At 30.9% G+C, this 18,865-nt stretch overlaps 1 protein-coding gene across 2 annotated transcripts; it reads left to right on the top strand.

Moving 5' to 3' along the window:
• The first annotated feature begins 1,246 nt into the window (after nucleotides 1-1,246).
• On the top strand, nucleotides 1,247-16,215 carry LOC143248725 (BRISC and BRCA1-A complex member 1-like). 2 transcript variants are annotated; one of them, XM_076497386.1, is made up of 9 exons: nucleotides 1,247-1,400; nucleotides 2,841-2,966; nucleotides 5,051-5,205; nucleotides 8,771-8,829; nucleotides 10,109-10,229; nucleotides 11,042-11,123; nucleotides 12,031-12,055; nucleotides 14,847-14,970; nucleotides 16,093-16,214. In XM_076497386.1, exons 1-9 carry the CDS (start codon nucleotides 1,313-1,315, stop codon nucleotides 16,186-16,188), a joined length of 876 nt encoding a protein of 291 aa, XP_076353501.1. In that variant the 5' UTR covers nucleotides 1,247-1,312; the 3' UTR covers nucleotides 16,189-16,214. The 2 variants fall into 2 exon arrangements, with proteins under 2 accessions (XP_076353501.1, XP_076353502.1); XM_076497387.1 differs by lacking the exon at nucleotides 2,841-2,966 and having other exon boundaries at nucleotides 1,284-1,400; nucleotides 16,093-16,215.
• Nucleotides 16,216-18,865: the final 2,650 nt, after the last annotated feature.

Consider the following 18,865-nt stretch of genomic DNA (forward strand, 5'->3'; position numbering starts at 1 on the left):
AATATCTTCAGACAAACAAAATGCTTTTATTGTATACTACGGATTCTCCGTGAAATGGAACAATTATTTTCCGCCTATTTTCAAAAACTGTCCTCGTGGTCAAGTTCCAGCCCCCTGGAGGGTTTGAGGTAATTGGAGATTACCTTTAAAATGTCTTCAGATACAGGAAATGCCTTTTAAAAGCTGTTTTTTTTCTTATAGCAAAGCCACATAGGCTATCTTCTGAGCCCACCGAGGGGAATCGAACCCCTGATATTAGCGTTGTAAATCCGTAGACATACCGCTGTACTAGCGAGGGGGGGGGGCATTTATAAAAGCTATTCCCAACACCTTGGAGATCTCAAACTCGACCCAGGGGACAGTTTTCGATAAAACATTTTCTGTAAACACTTGTACTACTATGCGGAGAATCCGTAGGTATGTGAAAGAGGAATTGCGTTTGTCTGAAGATATCTTAAAACATACTTCCGACTTTTAGCCACATCTCTATACAGCAGCTGCTAACTAAATAGTGGAACACCATACAACGTGGTGCTATGGTCACTTAAATTCATTTTCAAACAGTTTGTTTCAAGTTAAAGTTTTTTAGGGTAATAAAATTTATCACCATTAAGGAGGGTTGTTAGAAATAGTGAAACTGACTGAAAGAGTAGAACGTGTTCAGAAGCATATCGCGGCTCTATATTTAGCTTCTTTGTTTGCAGTTAAACAAACAAACAAACAAAAAACTATATGTGTTGCGCCCATCATCGATATCGAATCCAGAGTTTTAGCACTATAAGCTTCCAGACTTACTGCTTTACTACTGGCGGTGTCGAAATTTAGACTTAATAATTTGAAGTCCAGTGCTCTAATAAGTTCAGTCTCATCGATGGGACAGCGATAAGTCTTTGAACTTATAACGCTAAAATCAGGGACTCGATTCCTCTCAGTGGACACAGGAGATAGCCCGCAGTGGCTTTGCTGTACGAAAATACACATACACTACAGAGAGATTAAGTGTAAACCATCCTCACAGTACTTGATATAGTATTTGATAAAATGCAATAAATAAAACATCGTGTGTCAATTTTCATGGTGGGCAGAACACAAACAAATCAAAAATAAATTATCTAAGTCTCACTATTTCTTTAGTTTTAGAATATTTTTATAGTTATTTTGATTACATTTCATTTGCTTTAAAAGTTTGATTAGAGACATATAATTTTCATGATTTTCGAAATAAACTTTGTTTCTTGCAATAAATATGTTTTGGGTATAAAAATAAAGAATAATGAGATTGTTGGATTTTATCTAACAAATGTAAATAATAATGGCGTCGTCGAATGAGAGAAGCGAGGGAACAGTATTAGAAACGACCGAAAAACAGAGTGGACAGCTGTTAAAAACAACAGATACAAGTAGTAATTTTATGATAAATATTGAGTGATAATATCATATAGTTTATTGTGCAGTTGAAGTAGACATATAGTAAATTATGTTGTTATACGTAGTTTTAAATTTGAGGTACAAAACGTAGTTCTAAATTTTATAATGTATCATTCAATAATATCGATCCTTGAGTAAGGAATCACGTTATGCTAATTTAATAACACCTTATTACGAGTCGTACCTGAAAAAGACAGACCAGAGTTTTGTCAAAAGATGTAATGTGTTCCACTATTAATAAAACTCTTCCTTATAAGTTCTTATTAGTCTACCTCTGACTATACTTTAATCTGCTGATAATTCTGATATTGTCTAGTCCAATTTTTTGTTTTACTCTGAGTGAGAATTAGATCACATTCAATAATAATATCAGAAAACTGGGTAAACAGATGTGTAAAGTAGTTTAAATTTGTTGTTTTTTGGTTGTTTATAAAATCACTTAATTTTTTTTAGTACTTTTGAATGTTTATGATATTTATTAATTGTAAATATTATGTAGAATTGCAAATGTACTTTGTTCTACATTAAAATACTTTACTAAGATTTTTGATGTTCTTGCCAGATCCTTTATCAGGCAACAGTGCACAAAGTGAAAAAAGTCCTTATGAATATTAAGCAACAATTATAAATACTGATTAGTGTTACTAATGAATAGTAATAATTATTATAATACATGTGTTAATCTGTTGCTTTTCATACAGTGAACAATATGAAATGACACAGCACTGTGTCTGTGCACTTACAATATTAAAAACTGTGTTTCAATACTCATGGTGGGCAGAGTACAGACAACACATAGTGTAGCTTCCTGTTTAACTACAGACAAACAACATAATTTAAGCACCCACAATGGCGTTTCATGGAAACAAAACATAGGAAAACTTGATATGAGCCAGTTTATCAAAGATGGAAATGAGTAAAATTGAAAAACTAAAATAAGTTTCAAGTTGTTAAACATTTTTTATGTGTGAGATTAGAACTCTTAATCTAATTAGCTTTCAGAGTCATTCTATATATATTTTTTTCCAAATACAAACCTTTAGCTCTTATTTTCATCATTTCTTGATCAATTTGAGATTTAGTTACAGTTTTCAACTCTGGAGGTCAAACCTTTTCAGTTGATGTATATGACCACATTGAAGGTCTCATAGATTAATTTATTCTAATCCTGCCTAAAAGAATTTCAGTTAGAGGATAAGCTGGTAGAGATCCAGATGAATAATAAAAGTAAATCAGTTTTCTCAAAATGAATATCAAGTGTCATGACTTTTGTGAATTCACTCTTTTTTTTGTTGACTGCACAGTATATACTTAATGGAAAAAACTCATATTTAATTTATTGATTTGTTTATTTGTATATCACTGATGATATCTGTTATATCCTAATCATCTTCAATTATTTTGAAACTCAGTAAATGAAAGATTGGACACCCAAGTAAGCTTGCATATACCTTCAGAAGTGTTGGAAGCTACAAATAATGTAGACGAAGGAACCTCAAAAGACATTGAACAGTGCTGTCATGTAGATGAAAGTACTGGTAGGTGTTAAATACGTTTTTTTTTAAAAAAAACAATAACACAAAAGTAATAGCATATATACATTAACCTGTTCAGTGCTGTAGACGAGATAACTCGTTCATCCAAGCTGATCAGTAACACAGTGCCACGGACGAGTTAATTTGTGAAATACTTGGCAGTCAACAGGTTAATATATAAACAGTAGTATTGCTGTGTGTGTACCGAGAACATAACAGGGCTTAAATATTTTTCTACTGACTTCATGCAACCAACAGAGATGTTTATGTGCATTTTTTAAATATCGTAATAATTATATTGAACAACATTACACATGAAATAACCAAAGAGAGGTTCTAAAAACTGGTACCAATTACTCAAGTAAACTTATAACAGATTCTTAATAATTATGATAAGTTAGGTTACAGCCTGAGAATAATAAATTTTAGAAACATAATGGCATACGTTTTCATTCATATCACATCAAGGTAAATGATAAACTGGTAAATGTTTTTTAAAATGATATTAGATAATTATCAAAACAGTTTTTACTTTAGGTTTTAGTATTTGTCTTAAACAGATTCTTCTGCATGAAATTGGTAGTAAACTCATTATAATTTTAACAAGCGTCTGGAAATAATAGAAATTAGTTTTTAGGTTTGTTAATTCTACTGTTATATTACAACAAATTTTACAGGAATGGATGGAATCTTAAAGATTCGAAGTGTGTTATTACTAAATCTGAAAAGGGAGATGAATTATTTGTTTTAATTTGTTTCTGAAAGAGGGATCTTTGATTCACAAAGGTCCTGTGAATGTTGCACATGCTACAGTTTCTAACCTTTTTGCACCATTTTCCACCCATTATTCCCCATGTCCTGTGCATGTGTTTACTTCTTCAAGGATGATTCTATGATCACATGCTAGTGCTTGTGGGAACTACTGCATGTGAAGTTTGTGTTATGAACTCTAGTGATAAGAATAATATGTTAATGTCAACCTATTAGAACCTGTTAACTTTGTATGCATTAACAGAAATATGTAAAACATACACCTCTCTTACACCAGTTGTTTCTGAAATTTGTCCTTCTACCCAATTCGCTACTAAATGTAGCTTGTTTGTTAGCTTTTCTTAATAACAACCAGCAGGGTATAGGAAATGATGCCTTTTAGTTTGTTGATATAATTATTACATGTAATAATTTTACAATTTTTTTTGTTTGTAATTAAAGCACTATGTTAACTTTGCCAATTCAATTTGGTAAAATGGTTTTGCTCTATTTACACCTTAGTTTGACAGAAATAGTTTGGAATATAAATAAATCATCATTGGTATATTGTGCAACAATGTGTTTATCCACCTGATAAATGAGCTAAATGTTTCATAAATCAAAACTGTTGAGATTAAAGTCTTTTTTTTTTTGTATACAGATGAAAGTGTGACTTAAATTTTTGAACGATATTTGTCAAGGTTGCAAATTTAACACAAAAAATTAGATTTGTGTTGTGACCATCTGTTTTAGGTTGAAATCTTATTCAAAATTCTAGAAGAGGTGACTAAGTTGTCACTTAAATAATCTAAGTTTTGTGTTTTAAGTTATTTAACATGTTTAATGACCTGTAATTCAGAGTAATTTACATGTGATGTTGTGTATTCAATGTGAAATTGCTCACTTAAGAACATTTTTTAAATATTAGCAGGATTTCTTTCAGTTGCTTCAATAAATACATTTTTTTCTATCACGTAAACCAAAAAATGATCAACATTTTGAAGATCAGAAAAATGAATTATAACCAACAAAGAAAGTAGAACTTTCAAAAATATTTGTATCCAGGTGGACTTTTGTTTTTTGGTGACAAGTTTTTGATGTGGTTTGTCTTTTGCCGTATACCATATATGTTAGTAAGTTAATAGAAAGAAGTAAAGTATTAGTATTGTTTATAGTGTGTTGTGGATGTATTTTGTACTTGTACAAAACTGATTGTTATTAAATTTTTGATACATAAAACTTCCTTTTACAGATCTACTAAGGTCTAATGATTTTCTTAATTATTATTTTGTAGAGGCTAAAGTCTGTACCCTTTCACATTTTATTAATTTGTTTAGCACCAGCAGATAAAGAGAAACCAACGTGTCCTGATAATGGCTCAGAATTTCAAGATCTTAACAGAAGACATTCACTGTCAGCCCCTCAGTATAAACCTAGAACCCTGGATGAAGAAATTCAGGCAACTCCAAAAGTTAATTGCCCTGAAAAAATTGTAAGTTGGCATTGATAAATCAAGAATGGATTTTTTGATTTTGAGTTTTACATAATCCAGAAAGTTGGTTTCATATCTTACAAGCTGTGGTACTTGTCCTTTATCTGGATCATGAACTTAAAAAAGATTGGGAACTCTTCATGTCAGCTTTATTGTAGTTGTTGGAGCAGACATTTCAGCTGAGTTTATGTATTATAGCAATAGTGGTGGCCTTTTCTTTACTTGAATTACTTCATTGATAGTGCATAAAGTATATAAGATGTTTGTGTGGAATCCTTCATGCTGTGTTATAGAAAATTTAATAAAGTTTTCCTTTTTTGTCGTATGTGGTGCTATCTGTTATTGTAGTTAATGTGATCAAATATAATAATAAGTGCTCAGTAACAGTAATAATGGGGAGGTGGGAGTTGTAAACCCCTTCATTAACATGTTCTTTGTTCAAAACTATTATCCCACAATGTTTGGTTTGGATTGGCCCAGTAGCCTAGGAGTAGTTGGATAACAGACAGATGGACAGACAGGCGGATACCTTTTGATAAATAAAGATTTCGAAAGAAGTAATAAATTAAGGTTAAACCCATTTTGGGATATTATCCATTTTTATGCTCTTATTGTTGGTGAATAATATTACAACCATGAATATTTTTATACTTTTTCATTTATTCTGTAAGGTAAAAACTTTCATTCAGTTAAATACAAAATGATTCAGAAGTCTTTGAAAAACAACAACATACAACAGTAATACTAAGTTAAAAAACTAATTTTGAATCAAAGAGAGAGAGATAGAAGGATTATTTTTTATTAATAACAAAAAAGTATTTACATTAGTGTGAGTTAATTTTGTGTTTTTCAGTGATCAAATACTGAATAAAATCAGAAGCATTGAGTACTGTGTTAATCAAAAACTACATACCATACACTCTTACAGTATATATTTCTCATGTCTCAAAATGTTACTTTTTTGTAGCTTGATTGGTCAAGATAGGTGTTTATTGTTTCATGGGATATTTGAATTGTTTACTAACATTGTGTTTCTGAACACTTTCTGATTTTGTGGCACCTTTTTTCTGATTGGTCATCTACATGCACTTTCAAATGATACTTGCTTTAACTTTTGAAGAAAATATTTTGTTTCTCTGAGAGAGAGGATTACTCTGGAAGCTGTATCTTAATGTCACTGTAGTTTTTCCTGCTGAGAAGGCCAAAACTGACTGTGGAAGTTCTGTCTTTATGTTACTATTTATTCACTCTGAGAGAGCCAAGGTTTCTCAAGACAGCTGGTATAGGTATATTGGTTTATCCATATTAGACATCTTGAGATACATTTTTACTTCAAGTGGGTTTCTCGTCATCACAAAAGCCAAAGTTTGCTGTAAATTCCCTGTCTTTGTGTCACTATTTATTCACTTTACAAGAGCCAAGACTTGCTGTAGATGTCTTGTCTTTGTGTATTTCTCCATATTGCTTGTGTGTTCTGCTTTATTGTATTTATTCTTTAAATTAAACATTCATGTACATGTGTTTAACTAATTTTATTTGTAATAAATATACTACTATTTAATGGTTAGTAACCAAAGACTTTAATGAAACAAATTATTTTGTTTTGGCATCAACATTGTGTCTTGGCTCTTTTGTTTCACCTATTTTTCTGTATATATTTTGTTCTTGTGGAAAAGAGTGACTGTGAGCTAGGTTTATTCTTGAATTAACTTTAAGTATATGAGCTCAGTCATTTTGACCAACCTTGTAACCAAGATAGCCAGGAAATTGTCTGTACTATTATTTTTTATATAGTAAGTGTATCTTCACAAAATTTGGAAAGTTTTTAGTAACCATTACAAATCTTTTGTACACACAAAAAAGTAAAATTTTTAAATTTATTTTTACTACAGATTTGTTTGTGAATTTATAAAGTCAGAGTGTAACTCTGACTCTCATTAGTCTGAGTACAAGATGATTTTCATGCTGAGATTAAAAACATTTTTTTTCACTTTTACTGTTTTTAAGTTACATACATATAATATCTGGAACCTCTTAAATGAATATCAAAAGTTTTTCATTAAAAACTTATATTTTATCATTTATTTTGTCTACCCAAATGGATTTTTTTGTTTTGACCAACTTTGTAATCATACACACAAAAAAAGAAAATCTGAGTTTCCCTTTTTTTCTTTCTAGAATGACTGTAGATTGTAACAGTTAGTCATCCTAAACAACTCAAGACTCATAACAGTTTACATCTAGTTTTATTATTACTCTTTGAACTGTGTCTGACAAATGAACCCCCAAAACAAATGTAAATCACGTTGAACTGAGCCCTCCAGTGGCACAGCAGTATCTTTGTGAACTTACTATACTAGAAACCAGGTTTTGATACCTGCAATGGGTAGAGCACAGATAGCTTATTGTGTAGCTTTCTGCAAAACTACAAATAAACAAATATTAAACTGAACTTATGGTATTGAATTAGGTAATGCATGAGCTGCTTGCAAGCATATGTCATGGAGAAATTTTTTATTATTTTTTTGTCATTGCACAACGTAACCTGATCTGATTCAACATATTACTAGTTTTTACGTTTTAGCTACTTTTACAACAATAAATAAAAACACACACACACATATATAGAACACAGAATATTTATTACAATTTTTTTTTAAATATTTTTTTGCTTTCTGCTGCTATCTAAACCTAACCCCATTTTCTTGTAATTACATTAGTAGCACATAATTTTATTTATTTAAAATAATTACTTAAGAACACAGACTGAGTAGCTGAGGGAAGTATTATAAGACACTCACTTTAGTTAGGAAGCAAGTTACATTACAATAATTATTATATATTGTATGCTACATCTGTGTTATCAGTTATATAAACCACAGTTAAACCCATTTGCTTCACTTTATAATCCCACTCTCTCTTTCACAAAGCATCGATAATTCTTTCTAGCATTTGCTTTTACATTATTTTTACATAAACAAAGATGACAGGGGGCTATAAAAATTAGACCATGCTGTAGTAATATCTATGCTATAATCTTTCATTTATGTCAAACTTGGAACATTGTAGAGGGGTGTTGAAAAAGTAAATAATGGGCAAATTGAACAAACAAATGTCACATTACACAAACAAGGGGAAATTGGGAATATTTTATATAATACCTTTTGAAGTTAAGAAATCAAAACTTGTATGCTATTAGAATTATATTTAAGTGTGGTTTGATGCCAGTTTTATTGTTAAGCTCAATTAAATTTTGGAAGTAACTTTGTAGAAATTCATGACTGGCTCACTGTTTTTCTGTCCTTATTGAGAACATTAAACAGTACTAAAACCACAACAATTTTAATTCTTTTGCACAGCATTGCTTTACCATGTGTCTATTTTTCAGAAATTGTATACTTATTTCAAAATGCATAAAATTTATGAACTTAAATTGCAATCATAATGAAGCAGACTGAATCATCTCATTTAATTCAAAATATGTTGAGCCTTACGTTGTAAGAATAACATATCCAGTATATGCTGATTCACTTAGTCTGAAACTATATTTCAATTACTATTTCAGATTATTTGTGTAGATTTGTCTTCAGAGATGGAAAGTTCACCATTTAAATTGGGAGATGGGTGAGTATGAACACCTTTCTTGCACTCTGCTGGTGAAGGACATGTTTGATAAGAATATATTTTTTAAAGTAAATGTTAGAAGAAATATGTAAGATAATGTGTGAAACTTCTTTACTGTGGTAACTGTTGTTTCTGATGATGATCTGGTGAAACTTTATAAACACTGAAATTATATTTTATATATCCAACAGTAAACAAGTTTTAAGTATTACATGACTATTAACAGGCTACTTCCTATAATTATCCGATACTTTTTTTTTTTTTGGGGGGGGGTCTTTTTAGTGAACAGTAATTCTGTCGTATGCACCATTAAAGCTTACCTGATCTGTGGTTGAGCTAAGTCCCAACTGGAACCTTAATCTCTAAGTTTTTTTATTATCTGTAAAAGTTCTTATACTATCTTTTTTAGCATTTTTATTATTATTTTTAATCTGAATGTCACTAGCTTTAAAAGCAACAATCCACGTCACTCATGGACTGTGCTGAAGGGCATGTCACCTCGTGAGAGTTCGACTCAAAACAGTGTTGTTTGGATTTAAGTAACTGACAGTGTGACTTTTTTATTTCAGTTTAATGTATTATATATTTTAAATTGAATTTATTTTTCAACAAATTATAAAACATTGCCATAGTAAGATAATATTTTCTGTATTGTATGTTCAACATTATTTCAAGTCTTAGCTTGCAGCATTAATCTTGCAGGTGAACACTTTTGCAGAGGGTTTGACCTGTGGTTTGGATAAAACAATTTGTTGTAAACAAGATAAGATACTGGTATTACTAAAGATGAATACAAACCGAAATATCTCATTTTACAGCTCAAAATGACAGATTATTTGTACGTGATGCAACAATGAGAAATATGTTGTTTTTCGTTAAGCAATTTTTGTTGTGTTAATAAATCACTTTTAGCATTCAAAACTTGAAGATTTAGTACTTGTGTTAATACTCATAATATGTATTCATAACAGCTATATAAGATATTTAAACTGAAGTATTTTAGACACGTAACACATCTGTTATATGGTTGTTCAAGTATCTTAATGATTCATATTAAAACATTACGTTTTAAACTAAAAATTGAAAGTGTTAATAAGAAAAGTTACAAATTTATCCAGAAGTGTTCAAGTTTAAATATATTTTTATGTGCAAGTTTGAAATTTAAGAATGTGGCTGTGATAATTAAAGCATAAGTTATCTAAATTGAATTCAATTCATAAAGATTGTTACTTATTTTTAAGAAACAGTGGATATAATATGGAAACTATTTTAAAATTAGCTCAAGACTTTCAGCTCTTGAAATGATGAAACGTACCTTGGAAATATTTGTCCACAGTAAACACAGAATAGACAAAAGACATCAGTTTGTTCTGACTATACTCCATGAAAATACCCTATGGGTAAGAACTGTGTTCACAATCACACAATGTATGTATAAAACCAATCTTAGTAAAACGTTGTCTTGTACATCATTCATTTTAAGATCTCATCTTTGCAAAATCTGTCTTTCAGTTTTTTTCTTAAGAAAAAAAGTTAACCTTATTTCAGTTATTCTTTAAATAATGGAATATTATTTAATTGAAATTTGTTATGGAATATTTTTCCTTGTTGAAAAATGGTAATAATAACAGCAAGAAATAATAAATTTATGTTTTTTAAATCTTAAAAAACTTAGTGTTAAATCTCTTACAATAAATTATTTTTATAAATACTAAAACTTCAGTTTATCATCTGATGATATTTCTATCAGTAAACTATTAGTCAGCTGTGTGTGAGGAAATGCAAAACCAATCAAAAAAGAAAAATTTCAAATGAACTTAATTCAAGGCCCAGCATGGCCAGGTGGTTATGGCACTCGACCCTTAATCTGAGGGTCGCGGGTTCGAATCCCTGTTGCACCAAACATGCTCGCCTTTTCAGCTGTGGTGGCATTATAATGTCACGGTTAATCCCACTCTTTGTTGATAAAAGAGTAGCCCAAGAGTTGGCGATGGGTGGTGATGACTAGCCGCCTTCCCTCTAGTCGTACCCTGCTAAATTAGGGATGGCTAGCACAGATAGCCCTTATGTTGTTTACGCAAAATTCAAAACAAACTTAAACCAAACTTAATTCACAGTAATCATAACAAAATAAGAAATATAAAATAACATATGTTATTATATTGTATCTTTTGAAATTAATTCAGAAATATTCATATTTGTTTTTCTGCAGCTAGGAGATTTTACTTCAGATCCTAAAGAAATATGTGGCATGTTAGAAGACTTGAATGAAACTAAACCATGTGAAGCTTGTAGTATCCTTTTATTATGATCTTAGTTTTCTGTTTAGACTGTGAAAGACCTTTCTTTAACAAGATTTTTAATTTCATCATCTTGTAACCACATTGCATATGTTACCATTTACAGTTGACCCTAAAATTTATTTTTGATCAAAAAGTAGTCAGACATGGAAGCCTAAAACACTGAATATGCCATTACAAAAAAATGTTAATGAAGTATTAAAAAATCGTTAGTTTTCAAGCAATACTTTAATTTTTTCTTTCTTTTCTTGTTGAGATGATGTAGTTTAAATAATTTATTAACATGTAAAACCCCATATGACACTCAGAATACTTGATATTATGGTTTTTCCAAAAGCATGTACAAAACCTGAAGTCTTTGAATTGGGCTTAGCAAGTCTTTGCACTAGAAAGTATGTAATTTTCCAAACAAGTAGTGCCATGTTGGGAATTTCATGGAAAACATTAAAATCTCTCGGTAAAATATTTTTCATGTATGCATTTTAATCAACTTCATCACATGACACGTTTACCTTATAATTTAATAATTGAGTGGATCCAATTCTTTGATGATTGTTTTATACAGGCCATATTTATGTAATCACAGTTTGTAAAGTGTGTTATTTTTTGAATTACATTCTTCTCAGGAATGACTTATGTAATCTCACCACGTAGAGAAGTGTGGCATATGGCTACTAAAGAAATGTGAATTAGGATCATTGTGATAGCTAAATTTTGTTGTTTATGTTCTATGGTCTTGAAAAAAAAAAAAAGTCCAGTTTACCTTTTGACAAAAAAAATCTTCAAGAGTTTATGAAATGAATGTTGCTGGATCACAAGTTTTATGTGTATATTAGTTGTAAGTTTTGTTGCCTTTGTGTTGTGTCTTCATAAATTGAGTTATTCTGAACGCAACATTCAGATTTATCATCTATTTTTGAAATTATGTAAGTACAGTTTTACATATGTCTGCTGTGTGGTTTAAACCAAGTTGTAGTCAGTTGTTTATGTCACACATAAAAGTATAGAATATAAAGTAATCACCATTCAGAATCAAAGATCAAGGATGAAGTCCCTATATTTGGGGGAGGTGCTTGACTGAATTTTTCAACAAGATATCTGAATCACTATATAATTGGTATTTCTGTATATTCTCAAGCAGAAAATGTATTGATGAAGATAAAGTACTGTGAGAACTGTAGACAGTCTAGTATGTCTACCACGTAATTTACTTTGGAAATTTAATGCCACTTTTCAGACACCTGCGATTTGTCTAAAAATTTGTGATGACAATAAGAAGTTATTTATTTTCTCCCAAGACTCCCCCAAAAAAAAATTGTATACAGAATTAACAAAAATTGGGCTCTTACCGAAAAATGGAATTTTGGAGGGAAGTCCCTTTGCAGACACCTGCAAAGTTTTCTTGGTACTTTTATTGTTTGTCTAAAAATTTGTGATAACAATAAGACGTTATTTATTCTTCTCCCAAGACCCCCCCAAAAAAATTCTATACAGAATTAACAAAAATTGGACTTATACCGAAAAATGGAATTTTGGAGGGAAGTCCCTTTGCAGACACCTGCAAAGTTTTTCTTGGAACTTTTATTATTTGTCTAAAAATTTGTGATAACAATAAGAAGTTATTTATTCTTCTTCCAAGATCTCCCCTCCAAAAAAAATTGTATCCGGAATTAACAAAAATTTGGCTCTTACCGAAAAATGGAATTTTGGAGGGAAGTCCCTTTGCGGACACCTGCAAAGTTTTCTTGGTACTTTTATTGTTTGTCTAAAAATTTGTGATAACAATAAGACGTTATTTATTCTTCTCCCAAGACCCCCCCAAAAAAAATTCTATACAGAATTAACAAAAATTGGACTCGTACCGCAAAATGGAATTTTCGAGGGAAGTCCCTTTGCAGACACCTGCAAAGTTTTTCTTGGAACTTTTATTATTTGTCTAAAAATTTGTGATAACAATAAGAAGTTATTTATTCTTCTCCCAAGATCTCCCCTCCAAAAAAAATTGTATCCGGAATTAACAAAAATTTGGCTCTTACCGAAAAATGGAATTTTGGAGGGAAGTCCCTTTGGACACCTGCAAAGTTTTCTTGGTACTTTTATTGTTTGTCTAAAAATTTGTGATAACAATAAGACGTTATTTATTCTTCTCCCAAGACCCCCCCAAAAAAAATTCTATACAGAATTAACAAAAATTGGACTCGTACCGCAAAATGGAATTTTCGAGGGAAGTCCCTTTGCAGACACCTGCAAAGTTTTTCTTGGAACTTTTATTGTTTGTCTAAAAATTTGTGATAACAGTAAGAAGTTATTTATTCTTCTCCCAAGACCTCCCCTCAAAAAAAAAAAAAAAATGTATCCAGAATTAACAAAAAATTGGGCTCTTACTGAAAAATGGAATTTTGGAGGGAAGTCCCTTTGCAGACACCTGCAAAGTTTTCTTGGTACTTTTATTGTTTGTCTAAAAATTTGTGATAACAATAAGACGTTATTTATTCTTCTCCCAAGACCCCCCCAAAAAAAATTCTATACAGAATTAACAAAAATTGGACTCGTACTGAAAAATGGAATTTTGGAGGTAAGTCCCTTTGCTATGACCCTGCCAAAGATATACAAATGATAAAGATTTATTAGACCATTCTGAATATTTGTAGAGGCCTATGAATAAGTTTCCTTATTCTTCCAAAAGAATTTCTCCAAGCCCGTTCCCTTGGATGTGATTTCGCTAGATAGTAGATAGGGACAGTGGGAATCTCGTTTAATATATTGCACTTAAGATAATAAAATGGATCAATAGCTCTTGACAAGTAAACATTAAGGACATTAATATGTGTGGTGTTTACTATGAATTGTTATTTAATTATATTTAACTTTTGTTAAATACATTTAGGAGAATTAAAACAGCATGTATATTTCTTGGAAGAAACTCATCCTCAGTGTGAGATAAAATGCCATTTATAAGAACAGCACTATCATTTAAACCTTTTAATGTATTTGGTTAGATTAGAGTCGATTATTCACATACTTAAAAGATTTAGATTACACAATGAACAATCATGTAATTTGTACTTGAAGCTTTCAGTACTTGGTGAAACACTATAATTACAGAACTGAAGGGAAAAAAAGTTATACATTTCACAACAATGTAATTTGTTACTAACATGCTTTTTTGCAGGAAGCTATGACAAAGAAGACATGATAATAACAATGTGTTTGCAATAGCCCATTATACTAGAGATTAAGACTGTATGAAGAATTGGATAATTCTAAACTGATGGGATATAAATCATATACAACAAAAAAGAGAGAGAAACAAAGTCTTCCACATTTGCCTAATTTGTAATGCCTAACACAGAAGTTTGAAAAACCTGATATCCCTCTTAAGAGCATACAAATAATTTAGTTGATTAAAGTCCAAATGAGTGAATAGCGCATTGTACTTTCAATTGTTGAGAAGTATGATTGAAGTCTGGCCACTACTGACATAGAAACGACTGTTTTAAGAAATAACTTCCTTGAAAATTGAAGCAAAGGTGTAGGATATAAACTAGTTAGTAATTAATATCTTATAATTGAAAAATGATAACTAATTAGTAGTCGCACGTAGGTGATCATATAGACTGCTAACAGTGACAATGGTACTCGAACATGTTGTGTATCGGATAATATTTTCTTAAGATGTCATTGGATACTAAGTTATTTGTGATTATATTTAATCAGGTCGGAACAAGTAGAATTGCCAGTTCTTTCGAATCCAGCTGTTCTTCCCCCACCGTACGTGGTAAGACTTCTACTGATTTATGGTCGATCCAATACAATGCCTGAAATTCAGAGAAATCAAGAGGTAAAGAAATCGTTTGCAGTATTTTTTTTCATTGTCATTGTGTAAAATATGGAATCATTCTGTGTATAGGAGCTCCCATACTGCAAGAGTATTATAACTAGTATGAAAACACAAGCTTCAACATCAGAATGAGAAACAACATCCTCTGCCACTGAAGTGCAAGATGCACAGTTCTTTATACTATTAATTAACTCTATAGTCTTCTACTGCAATTTGACCCCCCCCCCTCTAGTACAGCTGTAAGTCTACGGATTTACAATGCTAAAATCAGAGGTTCGATTCCACTAGGTGGGCTCAGCAGATAGCCCGATGTGGCTTTGCTATAAGAAAACACACTTTTTACTGCACTTCCTAATTTTATAAACATGTTATCAAAGTTATGTTTATGGAATTAATAGTTTCATCCACTTACTTTATGTTTGTAATAAATATTTCTCTATAGATCGACTTTATAATAAAATATCTTGTTAAAACTGAATCCCTGTTGTTACCACATCACTACATACTATAACTAAGCTAACCCTAGTTCTGTTTGTTCCATACAAGTACTTGAATTGATAACTTGGCAGTAAATGTGGATGCTTATCATGCTAAAAATCAGGTTTCTATACAGACATCATGCAGAGCACAAATAACCTATTGTGGACCATTATGCTTCTAACTAATTTACGTGAATAGTTTTCACATATGTCATAATTCCTTACGTGGTGGACGTGGAATGAATAACCATTTCTTTGTGGTTACAGTTTAAAAGCAAGTCATAGTATTTTTGCATGTAATTATTGCTTTTGTTTAATTTACATGCAGGATGAACAGAAGCTTTTCTGTTTGTTAATGGTTGCAAAGTCTTATGCAATCAAAACTAATTGGCTGAATAATGTTTATGAAACAAATGTGAAGGTACTTGAGGCATCTTAGAATACCTTAATATTCTTTTTCAACAAACCTACTCAGTTGTAAATAGTTTATTTTAAAATGTTAATGGTTTGACCTAACAGTAGTAACTATTCAGCTAAAGGAGACACAACAAAAGACAAGTCAAAAGTTTATCAGAGAAATTCTTTTAAAATTGTTCATGTGATTATATTAATAAACTGCTTAAATTTTTTTTTTTTTTTCCAGATAGTAAAGAACTTCCTCGATTCTTGTTATTTTTTTATGGATGTTCTATATATCCATGATTCACCAAACGAGGATAACAAAAGTCAGGTATGCTAACAGAAGGTGTTTGAAAATTTTTCCAGTTTAAAGTATTTATGGAGTAATCACTTACACGGACTCTGCATATTCTAAATATGCTGTTAAAGTTTTATGTTTTCTTTCAATTTATGTATTTAATATAAGAGATGAGCTACTAAATCAAGAAACTAACATACTGGTATTTTCTTATGTATTTCTGATAATGAAATGCTTAAGGTTTGTGTCTCTTAAATGTTTTGGGTACGAGTTGGGCTTGTGGTAGAACTCTGGATTTTGGGGCCAGAAAGCCAGTCTGGAATCTGTGTGATACTACAGAATATTTCTACACTTTAGTTTGTGGGTGCATTATAGTTAGTTTCTTGGTATTTGGTGAAGATCTGCCAACTTCTCTCTAGTCAGTAATTCAAAATTAACAATATTAGCAGAAAGCTTGGAAGCGTAGACATAAATTCAAGTTATCAGAAGTCTTTAACTTTAATAAACATTTAAAACTCTCGTGCAGTGAGCCCCCTTCCCCCCGCCAGTACAGCTGTAAGTCTATGGATTTACAATGCTAAAATCAGGGGTTCAATTCCCCTTGGTTGGCTCAGCAGGTAGCCCGATGTGGCTTTGCTATAAGAAAAACACACACGAACACTTGTGTAGTGTCATGGTTTTTATGTTATTAGAAAGTTGCTATTTGCATAAGTATTTTTCAAATATGTTACATCTTATAAAGTTTTATAGAGATACCAATGTAACTTGAAGCTCTGGAGCATTGTCTGCAGAAGAATTTTTAATAGAAATACTGAAACAGAAGCATTTTTAATAAATTTACTGAACTGTTCATAATACAAAAATAATACTATTTCAAAGTGGCCACAAACTTTGAAAGTCTGAAAGTCATGTGCTTTGAAAAGAGGATCTAAAAATTAGAATCCAATTTTTTTTTCCAAAATTGAAAAACAAAAAGTTCTTCTAAATTGGGGCCATGAAAAAGTACAGCTAAATAACAGAAACTTCTGAGTAACATGTGAATTTTATATTACTGTTGAAAAATTGCAACATTTCAGTGTTACAGTTGTGTGTACCGATTGAAATGTAAATACTAACTTTCATTTCTGTACCATTGAATGTTTTCTGTGTTCCAATATTTTTTTTGGCTGAAGTTTTGACATCCTATGTACTTATACCATTTACCTGACTCATTTCTCTCAGAATTTGTTAATTAGGTTAGTGATAAATATTTATATTAATTTTCACTTTCTAAACTTTAAAAACTGCTTGAAATGACTTATATCATTTCTCATTATCCTGCTAAAAATGGTATTTTGATTTCATTATGTACTGTGTTGTTTTCAGTTTTAAAATTAACTGTCTTGTCAGTTTCACATTCCACAGTACTAAGAAGTGATAGTGTATGAGCAAAGTTGGTATTTGATAATTTGACAAGTTGCCTTTAAGTTACAAATTTTTCTTTATTGCTAGTAATTTAGGTAATATTTGTTTCCAAGAGGCTGAAACGTTTTCTTTTTGGTTTACCTGTTTAATTTCTTATCTTAATCTTGTACTTCTGTAGAGAAATTTTTTTTTTCCTTCTTATATTCATTAATGAAAACAGGCTCTTCCTGTAGGCACAACAAAATAATAACATTTTCAAATATATATACGTTTGGTATAGGTATTACATCTAACTAAAACTGAGCAAAGTTTTAACTTGAAAACGAATAAAATTATTTTATCTTTTATTTAATGTCTCATTACTCACTTATTCATATTCTGTAGAAAAGTTGTATATTCACACTTCTAATGTTTAGAGTTTTAACAAAGAAACAATATATTCATTTGAATGCATAATCAGTGTATTAATGTTGTTACACTGGATTCACATATTCACCCAGATGTATTTTACTAATAATTCACCAATGAATTCACTAGGGTATGAGTTAAAACAATAGTTTGTATTTTCTGGTTCTCGTTTGCATTTCAAGTACACAAGATAAAAATGAAATAACATATGAAAAAATGTATCCTCTCAGACCACTAACTGCAAGTGTCACTTGTTATGTCAAAACATGCTTCTCTTGACTATTTTATCTACATTTTTTTACCATTTGGTTAGATGTTTATGTAACATGTCAATTAGTCCTTAATCATTTTAACCTTGGGTTTAATGACTGTTTATCATGGGAGTTACTGTTGAACAAAGTACTTAAAAGGACGCAAATTGTGTTTCTAATGAAGTTTATTATGTGTTGTTTCTGAAATGTTTTAAATGGGAGTTATCTTTGGTCTATGAGATATTGTTTAAATAAATATTCAGAACATGCTACTCACCTCTTTACAGAATGAACGGCTAATACTTCTTGCCACTGCCAAAATGTTTTTGGGCAAGCACCGGGGCATTTGAACAAAATATTCGTGTTTTGGTGTGCATTGTGCAATTTTGTGATTAATCATCATTAAACTATATCCCAAATAAGAGGGGACACATCCCTACTCTCCTTGAGCACTTTGTGTGTAGCAAAAGCTTATTCTTTTCCTCATCACTGCAGTATTCTGCTCTGTTCAGCATTACTGAGATTTTAAAATTCAGATTATTACTGTTACTTTTGGTTACCAATTTGTTATTTTGTCTTTCTTTTAAACTAAGTTTCTTGTTTTGTACTCAGAAGGTAAACAAATAATTTTATGAATCATCTCAACGGTAATCCAT

This window comes from Tachypleus tridentatus, chromosome 4 (genome assembly GCF_004210375.1).
Source record: "Tachypleus tridentatus isolate NWPU-2018 chromosome 4, ASM421037v1, whole genome shotgun sequence".
Taxonomy (NCBI): domain Eukaryota; kingdom Metazoa; phylum Arthropoda; class Merostomata; order Xiphosura; family Limulidae; genus Tachypleus; species Tachypleus tridentatus.